This window comes from Atractosteus spatula, chromosome 4 (assembly GCF_055471065.1).
Source record: "Atractosteus spatula isolate fAtrSpa1 chromosome 4, fAtrSpa1.hap1, whole genome shotgun sequence".
Classification (NCBI taxonomy): Eukaryota; Metazoa; Chordata; class Actinopteri; order Semionotiformes; family Lepisosteidae; genus Atractosteus; species Atractosteus spatula.
The window spans coordinates 15,660,436-15,679,681 of NC_142709.1; the positions used below are offsets into that span (position 1 = coordinate 15,660,436).

At 38.8% G+C, this 19,246-nt stretch overlaps 1 protein-coding gene across 12 annotated transcripts in view; it reads left to right on the forward strand.

The window, feature by feature from the left end:
* The window catches only part of LOC148835913 (nectin-3-like protein), a 73,179-nt gene that overhangs the window by 32,967 nt on the left and 20,966 nt on the right, over positions 1-19,246 (forward strand). For 6 of the 12 annotated variants that reach the window (XR_016090928.1, XM_088912992.1, XM_088912993.1 and 3 more), the window contains one exon: positions 14,614-14,707. Coding sequence is in view for 8 of the 12 variants with exons in the window: in XM_088912992.1 (XP_088769118.1) it covers positions 14,656-14,707 (52 nt within the window). In the remaining 4 variants the exon portion in view is untranslated. Of the gene's footprint in view, positions 1-7,427; positions 7,654-14,613; positions 14,708-19,246 lie in introns of those variants that run through there. The other 6 variants (XR_016090926.1, XR_016090927.1, XM_088912997.1 and 3 more) reach the window with 4 other exon arrangements.

Genomic DNA, 19,246 nt, shown 5'->3' on the forward strand with positions numbered 1-19,246 from the left:
GGTGGTGGTGGAGGGGAGTCTCCATTACCTGTAAAGCGCTTTGAGTGGAGTGTCCAGAAAAGCGCTATATAAATGTAAACAATTATTATTATTAAGTCACGTTCTATAATCCTCGGTGCTTTTGCTACAACCCTTTGTTGTAGAACGTCTTTGACTTATAAGAAGTATTACCATACTATACAGTGATGCAACTAGTCTGTGGTGCTGCGGTAGAAGTTCACGAGTTAACTGCTTCCCCATACCGCTTTTCTAGAGGCACCACAGAAAATAGAGACGCCGTTGTGCCTTTTTCAGACTGGCTTCCTTGAGACTAATCCAGATTGTCGTAGAACTGCAGTCTAAAGCAGTGGTTCTCAAACTTTTTGGACCAAGTACCACCCCTAATCCAACCAAAGCATCCAAGTACCACCTACAAGTCATCATCTCATAGGAACCCCAGAAATTCTCAGTGACCAACATGAGCGCGCGTGCACACACACTCACACATACATATAATAAATATTATAATAATAAACTTTATTTGATATAGCGCCTTTAAAGGTGGCTTCTCAAAGTGTTTTACAGAAAAACAACATTAACAACAACTAATAAAAAAGCACCATTTCAGTGAGAGGGGTGAGCCTGTTTAGTTGAGCAAAGCAGATGTGAATTAATTTTTCGAGCCTTGATACAATTCACAACAGAGTCTAACAGATATTAAATCGTCAGGCATTTTCTTGACGGCAAAGGTCTCGCGGTGGATGTTGTAATGCGTACATTAATTTCTGGAGCAACCTCTCTAATTCGTGCAACTACACCGTTATGTCGGCTTGTCATTGCTCTAGCACCGTCTGTACAAACTCAGACGCATTTTATCCAGTCGAGGCCATTATCTTTGATAAATTCATTTAGAAGCTGAAATACGTGCTCTCCTGTAGTTCCTGTTGGTAGCAGCTTACAGAACAGAAAGTCCTCACGGGACATACCCTCAAACTCGTATCTAACGTAAACGAGCAAATTGGCCAAATCGACTACAGACTCATCTAATTGCAGTTAAAAACATCTGCTCATCTTAACGCGCTCTGTCAGCGTACTTTTGATATAATCCTTCATTTCAATAATTCTATGAATGACTGTGTCTTTCAGGGGGAGGGGGGCAGCAGGTCGAGCTGTTTAGCAGCTTTTTCTCTACACATAATACGTGTCAGCTCTTTTGCCAACGGTAAATAAGGTTCTTCAAAAATAGTGTAGCTTACTTGCTTTAGCAATCCGCAAGCTTGCATTTTTCCGCGTTTCCGTTTTTTATTTCCGTATTTATTTAAAGTTTTTATTTCATGCGCATGGGAGCGAAACACAGAGACGCTCGGTGTATTTTTCTCAAATTAGAACAGTTCTTAAATATTTTTCTGTTATCACGCTTTCGTGTGCACACAAGATAACCTGCGTTCGTAACACGTATTTCTATGCATTCCTGTGTTCTACCTATTTGCTGGAGATACAGTAGCTTTTTTAAATACAATTGGTCACTTGCATCCGTAGCACGCATTCCTATAGAGTGGTATAGAATTACAGAGTATCTCTTGTGTCCACTGAAGTATTAGCGCGTACTGTATCGTAGTACGTAGGCTGCGTATTCGACACGTTTAAAATACAAAATATGAAAACCCATCCCGATTTTTCAGCGCACAGGACACAGTTCCAGGGTCATTTGGCGTACCACCTGGCGGCACTCCACGTACCACTACCGGTACGCGTACCACAGTTTGAGAACCACTGGTCTAAAGAATTTGAAGCAGCTGACAGTTTCCATTGTTGTGCTTTCAATACTGATTGGCATGTGACTCCCTCAGGGTCTCCTGAAGTCTACAATGAGTTCTTGTTTTGTTGACATTCAGGGGCTAGCTTGTTGTCAGATGTTCTACCACGCTCCTATATCTCATCACTGTTGCTGATCAGCCCAATAACCGTGGCGTCAACAGCAAACTTAATAATGTGGTTCCTGCTATAAGTGACTGTACAGTTGTAGGTGAACAAACAGCACAGCCTAGGGCTGAGACAGCTTTGGGAAGCTCCAGTATTTAGGGTTACTGTAGAGGAGATATTGCCAATTTTCACCACCTGTGGTCTGTCTGCCCATCAGGAAATCCAGTAGTCCTGTAATATATAAATAGCATCCTAACATTGGTGCCCCTGCCTGTCTAAATGTTTGAGGACAGCATGTAGATGTATTTGAGCAGTATGCTAACTGAAGAGGGTTGAAGGAGTCTGAGATAGTGGAGTTTATACTGTATATGGCAATATATGAGAGCCACTAAGCGGTAATCATTCAAACATATTATTTTGATCTTCTTGGGCAGTGGCACAATTGTGGATTTTTGGAAGCATTCTGATATGACTGACAGATACAGAGATTAAAAATACCTGTAAACACAGGATATAACTGACCTGCGCAGGTTTTAAAGACATGAGAGAAAACACTGTCTGGGCCAGCTGATTTTATGGTTTGTTGGGAGCCTTGATGTCGGACTTGGTGTTCTGTATACCTTCTACACCCACTTTAAGGCTCAGGTCATCTGTTAGATATTTCCAGTGGAGGAAATTTTGTTAACATTGCCTTTATAGTTCATGATAGTCTGCAACCTTTGCCACATGCAGCTTGAGTTGGTGCCCCCAAACTGTTTTTCTTATCTGTCCTTGTAATCCCGTTTTGCTAGCTTGATGGCTCTCTCCAGGTCATACCTTGAATTTTGTACAGTTCTGTGTCTCCTGATTGAAAGTTGATTGTGAATGTCTTTGTTCATCCATGATTTTGGGATATATCTGGATCTTCCTGGTAGGACTACATCTGTCCACACAGTAATTGATGTAGGATGTGACCACCTCTGTATACTTAAGGTCAGTGGAGGAATCTTGGAGTACACACCAATCAGTCATTTCAAAGCAGTCTGTGAGTTCCTGCTTGTTATCATCTTTACCTCAGGTGGTGCACTCTTTAGCTTCTGTTTGTAAACAGGAAGAAGGAGCACGGTGACGTGGTCAGACTTTCCAAAGCGTGGATGTGAGATGGAGTGGTATTCTCCTCTAAAGGTAGCGTAGCAGTGATCTGGTGTGTTATTGCAGCTTGTGGGAACAGAGATGTGCTGAAAGAACTTTAATTGTACTTTTTAAAGATTACAGTGCCTTGCCAAGATAGAGACAGCTTCTGTATGCATGTTTTCATATTTTCTGCTGATGCTGTACAGCTCACTTCAGCATTGGCAATCATACGAATATAATCAGCAGTCAGGGTGACATTTGATAGTGAGGTGTTCCGGATTAGAAGATTTGAGAATCTCTATATCAGTGCACCAAACCTATTAATCATAAAGCACCTCCTTTTTCCTCGCTGGTAATATCAGGTGTGTGATCCATTCTGTAAAGCGTGAATCCAGTGGCTTGTACAGCAGCACTGGTGATTTTGCTTCGGACAAGTTTCAGTGAAACAGAAGACGCAGCAGTCTCTCGCGTCACAGGGTCACCTTGACCCAGAGCCTAACCCTGCATGCACTAGGCACAAGGCAGGAGCCACGCCCTGGACAGGACACCAGTCCATCACGGAGCACATGCACAAATCTTGCAGATGATGCCTGTCCATCATAGGGCACAAGGCAGGATGCACCCTTGCACAGAACATCAGTCCATCACAAGCTACAAGGTAGAATACTCAATGGACAGGACGTCAGTCCATTACAGGGCAGATGCATGCATCCTCTCAAACATGCATACGATTTGCAGAGCAATAAGGAAACCCAGTTAATGTGGACAGCATGTGTTTGTACTTTGGGGAGAAACAGAGAAGTACACAGAGACAACGCAAATAGTCTGGGGAAAAACATGCAAATTCCCCACACAAGACCCACAGTTCAGAATCAAAAGCTGGGACCAAGAGTTGTGAGGCAGCAGGTCTGATGACCACAAGTTAGATTTCAGAAGTTTCTGCTTTAGATAACTACTTTTGAATTCTAGTAAAGAGAAGTTCTTTTGTTGAACAACCTAGTTTCAAAATTCTTATTCCAAAAAAGAATGTAAAACAAGGCAAATTACTTTTTTTTAGTCTAGGAAACTGCTGACCACTCCAGGAGTGTGGTTATACTAAGCTACACAAAGTTAACTTATTATCTTTCCATGCTTTCATATTTTACAAGAGTCTGGCTGACAGTATTGTTGGTTATAGAGTGTTCATGGTGTGTTTAAGGAACGCAAAGTATTATACGCTTCTAATGAATAATTTAAACTAAATTATATTTAACAAATGTTAAATGTTATTTAAAGTATCACAAGTCCTGTATGCACAGTAGCAGTCTTTCAGTGAGGTCCTGGTTCTTTGCCCTTCAGTTCATTGATCGGTTTTATAACGGAAGATTACACATACATGTGGCAGTTAGTAAATAATGGATCTAGTTATCTCATCCAGCCATTTCTTGAAAGAAGTTAGGGTTCAGTTTTATCAGCATGATTGGATTTCCTATTCCCTATTCCCATAATAGCAATAAGGATGGGCTGTGAATCAATAATAATTTAATAATAATTGCTTACACTTACTGTATAGACTACTAGACGCAAAACACTGCGGAATCCTTCGGTATGGGAAACAATTCTTGATGCGATTAAACACTCACTGGCGGTGAGAAGGAAAGGTACAGTACTGAAAAATAGTACAGCAATGTTACGGCACAAAAGATGATGGTTAAAAAGTTTATACCATATTGTAGCAATACCTAGCAGGCGAATTTGCTCTCGGATGATTGATCTGGTTAAATAAAAGCTTATTATTAGAAATGTAACAGACACAACTTCACTCACGAGACTTCTTTCCCCCTCCAGGGACTTTTTTTTAATTTTTATTAAACGTATAGAATTTACAAATACAAATACAACAAGAGGATCAGAATCATGTACAAGAGAAAAAAAAACGCAACAGAAAAAAGCATTTAACTACCAGAGGTAATTAAGTAATTATGTGATCAAATTGTATTTTTTACATATATCATGTTTTCAACCTGGGGCCACAGCTGGTTCCTGGTGCTCCTGTCCGCGGCGGACAGGTCCTCTGCAAACCTCAGTTTGTTTTCATTCAAATACTCATTCCCCCTCGCCACTCGCCACAGCATGTCCCTCGCCATCCTCGCGGTGAACTGTATTATAATCGATCTGGGACGCACTTGCCCAGACATGTTCGCTCTCCCGAGCCTGTGAACAGAGTCAATAGCTGATATCACGTCCTCCTGGTCCGGCAGGGTCCTTTTACAGATACCCTTCACTGTTGCAACAATGTCCTAATTGCGTTCCTCCTTAACTCCACAAGTAATTTTAAATTCCATCGTCGACGGTATCTTTCTGCATCGTTCACTTTCAATTCAGTTTCTTAATTTCATTCTCTCTGACCTGATATTGTTTTAAACTAGAAGGACTGTAGAGCACAACCTCTGATTATAACATACATTTTCTTTATTATTACCACACTTTCTCACTGATATGCAATATCCTATGATTACCACTGATGCATTAGCAGCATTATGCATCTTGTTAAACATCAAGACAGCCCCAATGACTATATGCGACTGCTGTTTGTTGATTTCAGCTCTGCTTTTAATACACTGCAGCCACATCTTTTTATTAACAAGCTGAAGTAGATGTGTGTTAATCCTAATATCATTTCTAACAAACTGTACACTGTATGTCATAGTCAATACTCTCTCTGAGTTACGATTTCTTAGTGCGGGTGCCCCTCAGGGCTGTGTGAATTTACAAATTCTATTCACACTACATGCAAATGAATGTACTGTACAAGTAGTAGTCAAGACAACTATAATTTTTGCATCTACTTTTCAGCATTTACATGTTTCCGCTTGGTCAGCTTTTAAAATCACATGGCCTCAGCTATTTCCAGTATGTTCACAATTCGGCGGACAGAATTTTGACCAGGTCTAGTGAAAGTGATCACATTACTCCTATCCTGGAGTCCTTGCACTGGCTTCCTGTCACGTTTCGTGTTGACTTAAAAATCTTCGTGCTCATCTATAAGGCTCTCCATGGCTTGTCACCTCAGTACCTGTCTCTACTACTATTATCCTACTCCCCACCTCACAACCTTTGCTCTTCTAATTCTGGTCTCCTTTCTGTCCCCCAAGTCCGTCTACACTGTATGGTCTTCTCCTGTTATGCCCCAGAGCTCTGGAACTCTCTGCCCAAGGATATCAGAGAGTCACCTTCTCTAAACTCCTTCAAATCCAGACTCAAAACCTTCTTCTTTAGAAGAGCCTTTACTTAACTGGCTCCATTCTTTACTCCTCTGCTCAGTACCCCATTGTGTATTCTAGTTGTGAATGTTGTTTTTTTCATTGTTGTTGTTATCATTCTGTAATGATACTTTGAGAAGCCACCTTTAAAGGTGCTATATAAAATAAGTTAATTATTATTAAATATTCATTAGATAATATGATTCCTACTATATGGACACTAGAGTATTTTAAATAAAATATTAAGTGGAAGTGGTCTACAGTTTCTGTGGTCATTTCTTTCTAAATGCAATGAAACACAGGGTGAGCATGTCAGCTTGTGGCTCAAAGTGTTGGGTTGATTTAAAATTTAATTTCACAAACACCTCATTGAAAAGATGGAAACATATGAAGCACACTGTTTCTTTATTATTTAACCTGTAACTCCGAACCCGTTAGCTCCTACTTTCACCATGGCCTGTTACCCTGAGCAACTCTTATTCCCGTTTAGCCCTCCACCAATCAACATGCAGTTTCACAGCTGATGCATACAAATATTTACAATAAGTACAGGAAGGGAGTAGGTGTTATGCTAGAGAACTTGAAAGCATTTTATTTTGTGGAAACAAAAAGTGTTTGTTCGAGTGTCACATCGTCGTCCTGGGTTGTTAATTTCTACACTATACGTGTACAAGAAACAAGACACTTATCAGTACAGGAAGACGGATGGATGAATTAATTCAATATTTGCTGAGTATCACTGTGACAGAGGGCTCCCTGTCACCGGCCACGGGCAGTGCTTTACATAGTACAGGCGTTGAAACAACACGATAATCATTCTGTTAACCTGAACTACCGCTATAACCTATAACCTGCCTAACACTAACAGCTGACTAGTCGCCAGGGTGCACACACGGCAAAAATCCCCTTTCTGTTGCCTCTCTGGTCTGTGGCTGTTTATCGTGACTGCAACCATGTATCGGTGTTTTTCCAGCCATTGGCTCACATTTAATAATACTATACATTAAATGTTTTTTTTTTTATCTTAGTCTCGATCTACAGCAGAGTAAGCAGCACTTTCATTGAAGAGGAACAAGTAATAGGTTTACCCCTACGCTAAAAAAACAGAAGCGAGAAAACGCTTCGGCTGTGAAGCCTTCTTCAGCCAATAGGAAACCACTTCGTATGTTTACAGTGTTACTCGCTTCACGCAGCTGTGCGGCCGTCATGTTGTATTGCGTAGGTATCTTGTGAGTGCCTAATCGAATTGCTGTAAGATTAGAAAGCGAATTGTGTAAAATAAGAAGGATTCAAAGATGTTTTTCCGGGAATTTTTGTTTAGTCATTCCACTTTGAAATGAAACGAAGAATAAGCTTCCTTCTGTTCTAGCGTCCAAAGACTGCAGAGAGAGAAGGGGTGAGTGCTCGAGAGCGTGCTGACTGGCTCTGCGAGTTGTTATAATATAAAACGGGCGTCACTAGGAGTAAATGCTGGAGAGCCTCGTCCTGTTTTTAATGAACATGAATAATTTTCCAGCATGAGAATTCAAAATGTATATGCAATGCGTATTTTTCACTGTTAACCTAGATTAGACAACGTAGGCAACGACTGTGACCCGTTTTAAATGGGATTTTTTTGGGGGGATTTCTTCCATGCACATTTAATCCAAATATTTAATCCAAATCCAAATATGTAGGTACATCACTTGTTTGAAAGAACGCATCGTGTCCTCCCAGAATGTTTCTAGTGTTTATGATAGGGTTTTTCACTTCAGATGTGATTGACAAATTCCCTTAAACAGCTCTTTCTTTTGCAGCTGTGGATTATGACCAAACGAAAGCATGAAAGCACATGTACAGTACAAAAGATTGCTCATCATTTACACGTAATCGGCATTAAAAGGCATTGTTTTCCTTCCTTTTCAAAGTTCAAGTTGATTACAACATAGCTGAGGTCGATAAATAATCAAATGTAATAAATAAGTGAAAATAATTATGATTTATAGAACTTTTTTAAATAAAAATTTTCCTTCTGCCCAGCCTTACTGATCTCTTCTCCCTTGTTATTGTGTACACTTTTTATTTCTTGATTTCATATTTATTTCTGCAATTCATTTCTACAAAGGTTTCAATATGGTAATTTGTAAATGATGATTTGCTAAAATTTGGGAGTAAAGGAGATCCTGTTTATTATTATTTATTGTTATTAATGATCATTTTTATTACTTTCAATTTTAAAATACCTTATTTTTGTTAAATGTGTAACCTGTGTTAATGTTATAATTTATTATGTGTTAAAAGCTGGTTAATAAAAGTTTTCTAGTTATATAATTAATTTCTAAGTTCTAACTAGTAAAATAAGGTTGGTGTGGGAGCTGATAATAGTAGTGTATGTGCAAATAGTGATCGGGAGGGGCCCCTTTCCAAGGTCTTAATTAGGACCCCCAGAAAGCTAGGGCCAGCCCTGTGTGTTAATACTGTAGGTTAACATGTAGCTGCTTTTTTTCTAGTTTTTTTTCCTACCTACTGTAGGAATAGTTTTTCTGTTTTCTATCCCATCCCATCCAGGAATACATACTGTAGGCTAACCTTAGTGAGTCCTTTTTTATACAGTTAACTCTCTTAATACACCTGAGCTGTTTCTCTCTCTCTATAGGAAGTTGTTTAAAATATGTGATTAAAACATATAAAAATGTAAGACTTAATTTGGGCTTTATGTTTACAATACGTATTTAACATGTTATATATGTTAATAATATGAACATACATAAAATACATATAAAGATACATAAAATGTAGACACAATTATGTATTCCTCTTGTAGTTTTTGTATTATTATTGTTGTTGATTGATGTAACAATAAGGTAACTAGGGATTTTCTACTACAAAGAGTAGTTTTAAAATAAAGTTCAAGTAGGGAGCTGTGTCAGCATGTGGAGGCTGCAAAGGAACAAGTAAAGGTTTATTCCATCCTGGAAAGAGAAGAGAAGAAAAGAGACAATTTGTTGGCTGTGAAGCCCTCTTTGGGTGTGTTTTTTTTCCTTCTCTTCTCTGGCTGGAATGCAGGATGGGATAACATTTTCTCTTCTTTGGAGAACCAGCAAATCCACTTTAAATCTGCACAGTTTATCAGCACTTCTATTACACTCTCAGAGTTCATGCAGTACATGGCTAGAGAAACTTGCACCCAGTAGATGGGCAAGACTAACTGAAGCTTAAAAAATATTTAATGAGGTTTGGTAGACACTGAGATGCCCTTAAATTGTTTATTTATTCACAGAAAGATTTCTTAGGGCTTATGTTTTTATTAGTTACTATTTTTATAAAGCTTATATTTTGTTCAAAGCTGTGAGTTCGGGTACAGGTGAAAAAGTGCTTTTATTACAGTGCACAGAGAATACAAACATAAAATAAAAAAGACATAAAAAGTCTAACTCCAGAGCAGTGACTAAACTCTTTTAGGGCCCAACCAATGAATGATCCAGGCAGCTATTCTGCTTACTGATATAAATATTGTTTACTCTCACTCCCTATAGCAGTCAGTTGGTCTTTCCAAGTCGATGTTATGCATTATACAGCATCTGTTCACACCTGGAGCACCTGGAGCCTGCCCTTCCTGATTTTTAAAAGTCACCTGGCTTGTTGTGTTTGTCTGACTGATAAGGTTGGCAGCAGGTTGTAGTTCAACACCCACAGACTATTCAAGATAAGGACCTCCTTTTGCCCCTTTCATTGCCCTTCTATATGTGCTTAATTCTAAACTGAGTGGGATGAAATTGCTTCATAAGTGAAAAAAGAAATCCTCTCTGTGTGAATTGAAGCTTGTAAGTTCAGTTTTAATGTGTTTGGCTTGTTTTATGTTTATGAAAATAAAGCCATAGCACAAATTGGCCTTATTTTCATAAACAAGCCAACCAAATCATGAGTACCTGGTGGTATCTTACCTGAAAAACATACTCTTCCTCTGCTGAGCTGGGTGTCTCCTCCCACCACAAGAGTGATCAGAGGACAGTGAAGACTACTGTTTGTTCAGTTTTGCATTAATAATCCATCACTCCAACAAAAAAGAGACTTTGTTCTGGAAGTCTTATAAATGAGGCTTGTCGCTTCACCCTTGACATATGGGTGACATAGTTATAAATTAGATTAAATCGATTCTTTGCCACAGTGGTCCTCAGTTTAAATTTTGAGGATTCAAGCAAGTTGCTTTGCTTTAGACTATAATAATATCTGCAGTCTTTCCATTAGCTGATTGAGAAATCTCTTTCATCAAGGAGAGATGCTTCTTCCTCTCTAAAGCATCCAACACTGATCAAAAACAAAATTCCAAAATGTGTGTACAGCTGAGCTAGATGCACTGAATGGCTTCATCTTGCTTGTGACTGTTCTTATGGCCTTAAAACCAACATAAAACAACAACGCAATTAAAAAAGGTTTGGAATTTTACCATGTTCTTCATATTTAGATTCGTTGATGGGTTAGTAAGGAATCTGGATTTTTGGAAGCATTCTGATATGACTGACAGATACAGAGATTAAAAATACCTGTAAATACAGGAAATAACTGACCTGCGCAGGTTTTAAAGACATGAGAGAAAACACTGTCTGGGCCAGCTGATTTTATGGTTTGTTGGGAGCCTTGATGTCGGACTTGGTGTTCTGTATACCTTCTACACCCACTTTGAGGCTCAGGTCATCTGTTAGATATTTCCAGTGGAGGAAATTTTGTTAACATTGCCTTTATAGTTCATGATAGTCTGCAACCTTTGCAACATGCAGCTTGAGTTGGTGCCCCCAAACTGTTTTTCTTATCTGTCCTTGTAATACTGTTTTGCTAGCTTGATGGCTCTCTCCAGGTCATACCTTGAATTTTGTACAGTTCTGTGTCTCCTGATTGAAAGTTGATTGTGAATGTCTTTGTTCATCCATGATTTTGGGATATATCTGGATCTTCCTGGTAGGACTACATCTGTCCACACAGTAATTGATGTAGGATGTGACCACCTCTGTATACTTAAGGTCAGTGGAGGAATCTTGGAGTACACACCAATCAGTCATTTCAAAGCAGTCTGTGAGTTCCTGCTTGTTATCATCTTTACCTCAGGTGGTGCACTCTTTAGCTTCTGTTTGTAAACAGGAAGAAGGAGCACGGTGAGGTGGTCAGACTTTCCAAAGCGTGGATGTGAGATGGAGTGGTATTCTCCTCTAAAGGTAGCGTAGCAGTGATCTGGTGTGTTATTGCAGCTTGTGGGAACAGAGATGTGCTGAAAGAACTTTAATTGTACTTTTTAAAGATTACAGTGCCTTGCCAAGATAGAGACAGCTTCTGTGTGCATGTTTTCATATTTTCTGCTGATGCTGTACAGCTCACTTCAGCATTGGCAATCATACGAATATAATCAGCAGTCAGGGTGACATTTGATAGTGAGGTGTTCCAGATTAGAAGATTTGAGAATCTCTATATCAGTGCACCAAACCTATTAATCATAAAGCACCTCCTTTTTCCTCGCTGGTAATATCAGGTGTGTGATCCATTCTGTAAAGCGTGAATCCAGTGGCTTGTACTGCAGCACTGGTTTCAGTGAAACAGAAGACGCAGCAGTCTCTCACGTCACAGGGTCACCTTGACCCAGAGCCTAACCCTGCATGCACTAGGCACAAGGCAGGAGCCACGCCCTGGACAGGACACCAGTCCATCATGGAGCACATGCACAAATCTTGCTTGCACCCTTGCACAGAACATCAGTCCATCACAAGCTACAAGGCAGAATACTCAATGGACAGGACGTCAGTCCATTACAGGGAAGATGTATGCATCCTCTCAAACATGCATACGATTTGCAGAGCAATTAGGAAACCCAGTTAATGTGGACAGCATGTGTTTGTACTTTGGGGAAAAACAGAGAAGTACACAGAGACAACGCAAATAGTCTGGGGAAAAACATGCAAATTCCCCACACAAGACCCACAGTTCAGAATCAAAAGCTGGGACCAAGAGTTGTGAGGCAGCAGGTCTGATGACCACAAGTTAGATTTCAGAAGTTTCTGCTTTAGATAACAACTTTTGAATTCTAGTAAAGAGAAGTTCTTTTGTTGAACAAACTAGTTTCAAAATTCTTATTCCAAAAAAGAATGTAAAACAAGGCAAATTACTTTTTTTTAGTCTAGGAAACTGCTGACCACTCCAGGAGTGTGGTTATACTAAGCTACACAAAGTTAACTTATTATCTTTCCATGCTTTCATATTTTAAAAGAGTCTGGCTGACAGTATTGTTGGTTATAGAGTGTTCATGGTGTGTTTAAGGAACGCAAAGTATTATACGCTTCTAATGAATAATTTAAACTAAATTATATTTAACAAATGTTAAATGTTATTTAAAGTATCACAAGTCCTGTATGCACAGTAGCAGTCTTTCAGTGAGGTCCTGGTTCTTTGCCCTTCAGTTCATTGATCGGTTTTATAACGGAAGATTACACATACATGTGGCAGTTAGTAAATAATGGATCTAGTTATCTCATCCAGCCATTTCTTGAAAGAAGGGTTCAGTTTTATCAGCATGATTGGATTTCCTATTCCCTATTCCCATAATAGCAATAAGGATGGGGTGTGAATCAATAATAACAATAATATAATAATAATAATAATAATAATTGCTTACACTTATATAGCGCTTTTCTGGACACTCCACTCAAAGCGCTTTACAGGTAATGGGGACTCTCCTCCACCACCACCAATGTGCAGCCCCCCCTGGATGATGCAACGGCAGCCATAGTGCGCCAGAACGCTCACCACACATCAGCAGAGGAGAGCAGAGTAATGAAGGATTATTAGGAAGCCATGATTAGTAAGGGCCAATGGGAAATTTGGCCAGGACGCCAGGGTTACACCCCTACTCTTTTCAAGAAACACCCTGGGATTTTTAATGACCACAGAGAGTCAGGACCTCAGTTTTATGTCTCATCAGAAGGACGGCTCCTGTTTACAGTATAGTGTCCCCAATCACTATACTGGGGCATGAGGACCCACATGGACCGCAGGGTGAGCGCCCCCTGCTGGCCCCACTAACAGCTCTTCTAGCAGCAACCTTAGTTTTTCCCAGGAGGTCTCCCATCCAGGTATTGACCAGGCTCACACCTGCTTAGCTTCAGTGTTGTTCAGCCAGTTGTGAGTTGCAGGGTGATATGGCTGCTGGAATCATACTCAGGTCTTCAGCTTGGCAGGTGAGGATTCTACCACTGAACCACCAGTACAGCTGTGTTTTCCATCTCTGCTTAAATGTTCCACCAAGCATGGTACTTACTTGACAAATATTATGTGGCAAAGTGGAATGAACAATCCAGACACCACCCAGACAAGGAGGATCTGCAAAGCTGTGCAATAAGATCATTATATACAAGGATGAAAGGAAATAACCACAAGCAAAGACTGTAGAGCATGAGAAAAAGTCTTGTGTGTAACACCAAAATTATTACTTGAGCAATGTTTTCTCATTTTTCTCATGTTTTCGAAATCATCACAGGCAACAGCTCTCTACTTGCCAGGCATTCTAAATTTAATTTTAATACTGCTCCATGAACTAAGACCTACATTTTCTTCTCTGATTTTAAATTGCTTGGATTGAAAAAGGGGGATCTGTGACCTGATTTCAAAATACATTGTTAAAAAGTAGCTCCAAACCTGTAAAGCATCTTCTCCTGAAAATCTGAATTTGAGCTATGGATTTTGTTCTTGCGTGAAATAAGGCATTTTTTTTTTATTTCAAGCTTTGACAAGTCTTTTGCTGCATAAAACAAGGTGGCTACACTAATAAGTTTGAGTAACTGCTAACTGTCGTTCCTTATCATACTGTATGTTTTGTAACATTGCTTTACGTCTGCAGAATTTATGCTTTGCTTCTGCAGAATTTCATGACACTGTCATCTGCTTGAAAGCTATGAAACTTAGCATTTTTTACTTTTTCTTCCGGATTTCAGAACCACTCCTTGTGGGGAATTGCGGGGAAATGTGGGGAATAAGTTGTGATGTCCTCAAATCAGACAGGAGGACCCATTTTGAAACAGCTTAAAAAGCCTAAACTGCTCTTAAAATCTCTTCCCAGGTCATGGTTTATGTAATATTGCTTACTATTCCTTAAAAGCATTGTAGTTTTTCCTATACTGTGTGTGTCCACCTGAAGAAGGCTCCTCAGCCGAAACATTTGTATTTCTTTTCTTCTCTTTTCAGCATGTAATAAGCCTTTACTTGTTCCTTTGCAGCCTAAGCGTGCTAATGCAGTTACCTACTGTACTTGAACTATCTTTTTTATTAGCTTTGTTCCATCAAAGTCCTGTCAAAAAACATAGTTTTTTTTAAAAAATTGGCATTTTTTTGTCTGCAGGCATTTTCTGGAAAATGTTTGTTGTCCCAGTCTTGTTAAGCTATGGAGAGAGCCGCCTTTTGGATCTTGTTTCTACTACACATTCCCGTGGAAGGTAAGGAATTTTCATTACACAGAGGGGTGCTCTTTTCCCCTAACCATTTTGCAGAAGGGAGAAATTTAGAACATACAGTAATTATGTTGTCCTTTATTCAGACCGTGAAGCAGAAGAAAATGAATAATTGTTCATCAGGGCAATATTTCTTGTTCTTGGCCATCAATTTCCCTACGGGATTAATAAAGTATTATCTATCTATTTATCTATCTATGAATGCTGTGTTTCAGTAGAGTTTACCTGACACTGAGAGTATGACTTTCACATTGCTTGAAAAGTAATCATGAAAACGTTATCGTTTTTTGAAGTGCATATCAGTTGTCTAGATGGGAATCCGTCCTGTTTAAACTAATGTGTAGTAGGTCTTATTTAAGTCCATTTTAAAGTAGATTTATCTTGATAGGCAGAAGGAGTGACACTTTTATCCAAAAGAAAGTGTATGAAAGAATGATAGAGGCAATGTAAACTATGTTGCGAAAAGCATCTCATGTGATGTTATCTCTTTGGTGTATTGAGCTCATACAGTAAACCCTGGGAAATCCAGTCACACAGAAATAGAGAATATTAATGACTTTGAATTGCAAATTATTAAACACCCATTTTCTCTGTAAGAGAGCCAGGTGATAATTTAATTCTATATTCCAGTGGTTCTCAAACTTTTTGGACCAAGTACCACCCCTAATCCAACCAAAGCATCCAAGTACCACCTACAAGTCATCATCTCATAGGAACCCCAGAAATTCTCAATGACCAACATGAGCGCGCGTGCACACACTCACACATACATATAATAAATATTATAATAATAAACTTTATTTGATATAGCGCCTTTAAAGGTGGCTTCTCAAAGTGTTTTACAGAAAAAAAAACATTAACAACAACTAATAAAAAAGCACCATTTCAGTGAGAGGGGTGAGCCTGTTTAGTTGAGCAAAGCAGATGTGAATTAATTTTTCGAGCCTTGATACAACAGAGTCTAACAGATATTAAATCGTCAGGCATTTTCTTGACGGCAAAGGTCTCGCAGTGGATGTTGTAATGCGTACATTAATTTCTGGAGCAACCTCTCTAATTCGTGCAACTACACCGTTATGTCGGCTTGTCATTGCTCTAGCGCCGTCTGTACAAACTCAGACGCATTTTATCCAGTCGAGGCCATTCTCTTCGATAAATTCATTCAGAAGCTGAAATATGTGCTCTCCTGTAGTTCCTGTTGGTAGCGGTTTACAGAACAGAAAGTCTTCATGGGACATGCCCTCAAACTCGTATCTAACGTAAACGAGCAAATTGGCCAAATCGACTACAGACTCATCTAATTGCAGTGAAAAACATCTGTTCATCTTAACGCGCTCTATCAGTGTACTTTTGATATAATCCTTCATATCAATAATTCTATGAATGACTGTGTCTTTCAGGGGGAGGGGGGCAGCAGGTCGAGCTGTTTTGCAGCTTTTTCTCTACACATAATACGTGTCAGCTCTTTTGCCAACGGTAAATAAGGTTCTTCAAAAATAGTGTAGCTTACTTGCTTTAGCAATCCGCAAGCTTGTATTTTTCCGCGTTTCCGTTTTTTATTTCCGTATTTATTTAAAGTTTTTATTTCATGCGCATGGGAGCAAAACACAGAGACGTTCGGTGTATTTTTCTCAAATTAGAACAGTTCTTAAATATTTTTCTGTTATCACGCTTTCCTGTGCTCACAAGATTACCTGCGTTCGTAGCACGTATTTCTATGCATTCCTGTGTTTACAACGTTGGCATTGTTCCAAAATCACGCACATTCGCCTTTCTCCCTATTTGCTGGAGATACAGTAGCTTTTTTTAAATACAATTGGTCACTTGCATCCGTAGCACGCATTCCTATAGAGTGGTATAGAATTACAGAGTATCTCTTGTGTCCACTGAAGTATTAGCGCGCACTGTATCGTAGTACGTAGGCTGCGTATTCGACACGTATTAAAATACAAAATATGAAAACCCGTCCTGATTTTTCAGCGCACACGACACAGTTCCATGGTCACTTGGCGTACCACTGCCGGTACGCGTACCACAGTTTGAGAACCACTGCTATATTCAGTGAATATTTTAAGCTCTGTAATTTGCCGTGTAAAAAGCTGAGCTGCTGACATGAAAAGAACACATGCCGTATTACATTCGTGTAGACCAGGAATGTAATACATTCTATCTAATTAAGATGCGATAGAAAATATAGAATGGGCAAGGCTTCATTTTAAAGGACAATGTTCTTTCCTGTAAGATCTTGTGAAGTCATGTCACATAACTCATTTGTGGCCGGGATTTGATCCATCGCTTCATGCAGGTCAGGAAGTAAAATAATTCCTTGTGCCTTAAGGCTAGTCATGTGACCCAGCATGTATGCAGTGTCTTAAAGTTCCATAGGGTTACATCACTACAACAGGCCTACCCCCAGATGAGCCCTGTTAGAGCTCTATAGAGCAACAGTTACTTTGTGAGTTTTAAAGATCAGTGTGTTTGTGCTTCACAGTTTACAAGTTGAAAATCTGAACTTGCAGCCTTACAGCAGTCACAGCATGCACTTCTGCAAGCATTTAAACAGCTTACTTTTCAGTACTATATTGCACACGAAAAAATGTTCAGTATTAAAAAAAATTAATATAAATATATTGTCACACTCATGTTGTGGTGTGTAGAGATACTGTGAATGTTTACTGTTCTTAGTACATTATTGAGTGTTCAGTTTCTGTTATGAATTATAATTATGTTATTATTAATAGTGTTTCAAGTGGTTGAAGCCCCATCAGGGCTTCCATTTCAGTATTTTCAGAGTTGTGTGAAAATTATTGAGAAGTCCAGATGTCTTTGGTTTTCTTACAAAGGAGGTCAAACAGATTTGCAAAGCATCTGCTTGTGTGTCCAGATAGGAGTTTCTAATCACTGGACACCAGTCCCCCATAGCAAATGTTTGACTGGTATTGCAATTGAATTCAGAGGCTGCCTGACCTAATTAATCATGGGAAGGGTTGTGTTTTCTGTGCTGCAAAAGGAACTTGTAATATAAGTTAAGTTACTAAAAAGTAATGTTGTGAGCATTTTTATAGTTCACACATTTATTTCCCTATAATGTTTAGTCATTTAGCAGTCAGAAGTCACAGTTATTTTTTTTAGAATAATGACAAAGATTTTACTGCAGTTTAGTGAACCTAACCTCCTACAGGACCAGTATTCCAAATGCATATTTTGATTTACCAGGTTCAAAAATAGACTGTTAACTAGAGCATTCAAAGAAAAAAAGGCAGAAATATTTCAAAAAGGAAAAAATAACATAAGCACTATAAAAAGGGGTTAAATGGAAGATTATTTGTCCTATTGTACCATTTTTCCACACCATTGATGACATGAAGACTGATCAGTACAGTTTCATCGCTTGTATGAATATTGAGGAGCTGCAGTGGCCTTGATACATGTTGTTTGTCAGATTTCTGAATCTGCAATCCAAAGGGTTGTGGTGCTCCCTTTTTTTAACCTAGGTGGCAAAATGTTGAATCTTCTTTCTCAAAAGCTACAGTTTGTATTCTATTTCTGTTTTTTTTATTCTGAGGGGCTTTTTTTATCCAGTTCTTAATGTATTTTTGTTTTTTATATATATTGTGCCTTGAAATGCAGATTCTTCAATTAAATTTTGATTCCAGCTGGATATTGCTTTTTTTCAGTTTTCTTTTGCTGAGATTGTGGGGAAAAATACTTCAAGTTGAAACAACAGTTGGCAACGTGTAGTGTTTACTGCAAGATCATTTTTTGTCATTTTTATAATCAGATCTGTTTTATTTGTAATAAGGAAATTAGGAAATTTAGTTCGGTTACTTAAGGCTGCATGGTGAAACTGTGACTAACACACTGAAAAACACTTCATGGGTTTTGGGTTGTTTTAACCAAAGAATAACTGTTGGAGTTTCCGAGTATTTTAACACTTAAATACGTGTGGTGGATATAATAAAACTGAGGATATCTCATATTTCTGCTTTGCATATTATCTCAGCTAGTGAATTAGATGTAACAGAATTTAAACCATGATTCATATAAGAAAACGTACACAGTACAAACCTAAAGATCATAGGCAATCGAGTTTTTGTATTTGCTTTGGGCCAGGCCTGGTTATCCTTATATTAAAACCACAGTACCTATTGTTGATAACTGTTTCATAGATCTGGAAGTCCCTGGTTTTCCTAGTTCTCACTAGTGGTTTTGTTTTTATTGCAAGTTATTTAAACAGTGTCATAATAGTGTAAGGGTACTGTTAGGCTGGAGGCTTATGGGCCTAACCTCAGCTGAAAGACTATATGAAAATATTACATTACACATTCATGTTCTGTGCACCAAGGAATCCATTCATCCTCCAACTCATCAAAGACCCCAAGGGAAATAGATGTAGTACTGTATATACCTGCCATAAGTACTGGGACAAGGAAGTCAGAATAGCTTTTTGTTCAAAAATTGAATGTGAGGCAAAAGTACAGAATGGGTATTTTTGTGTATTCTGTGTATTATTTCTGTGCATAT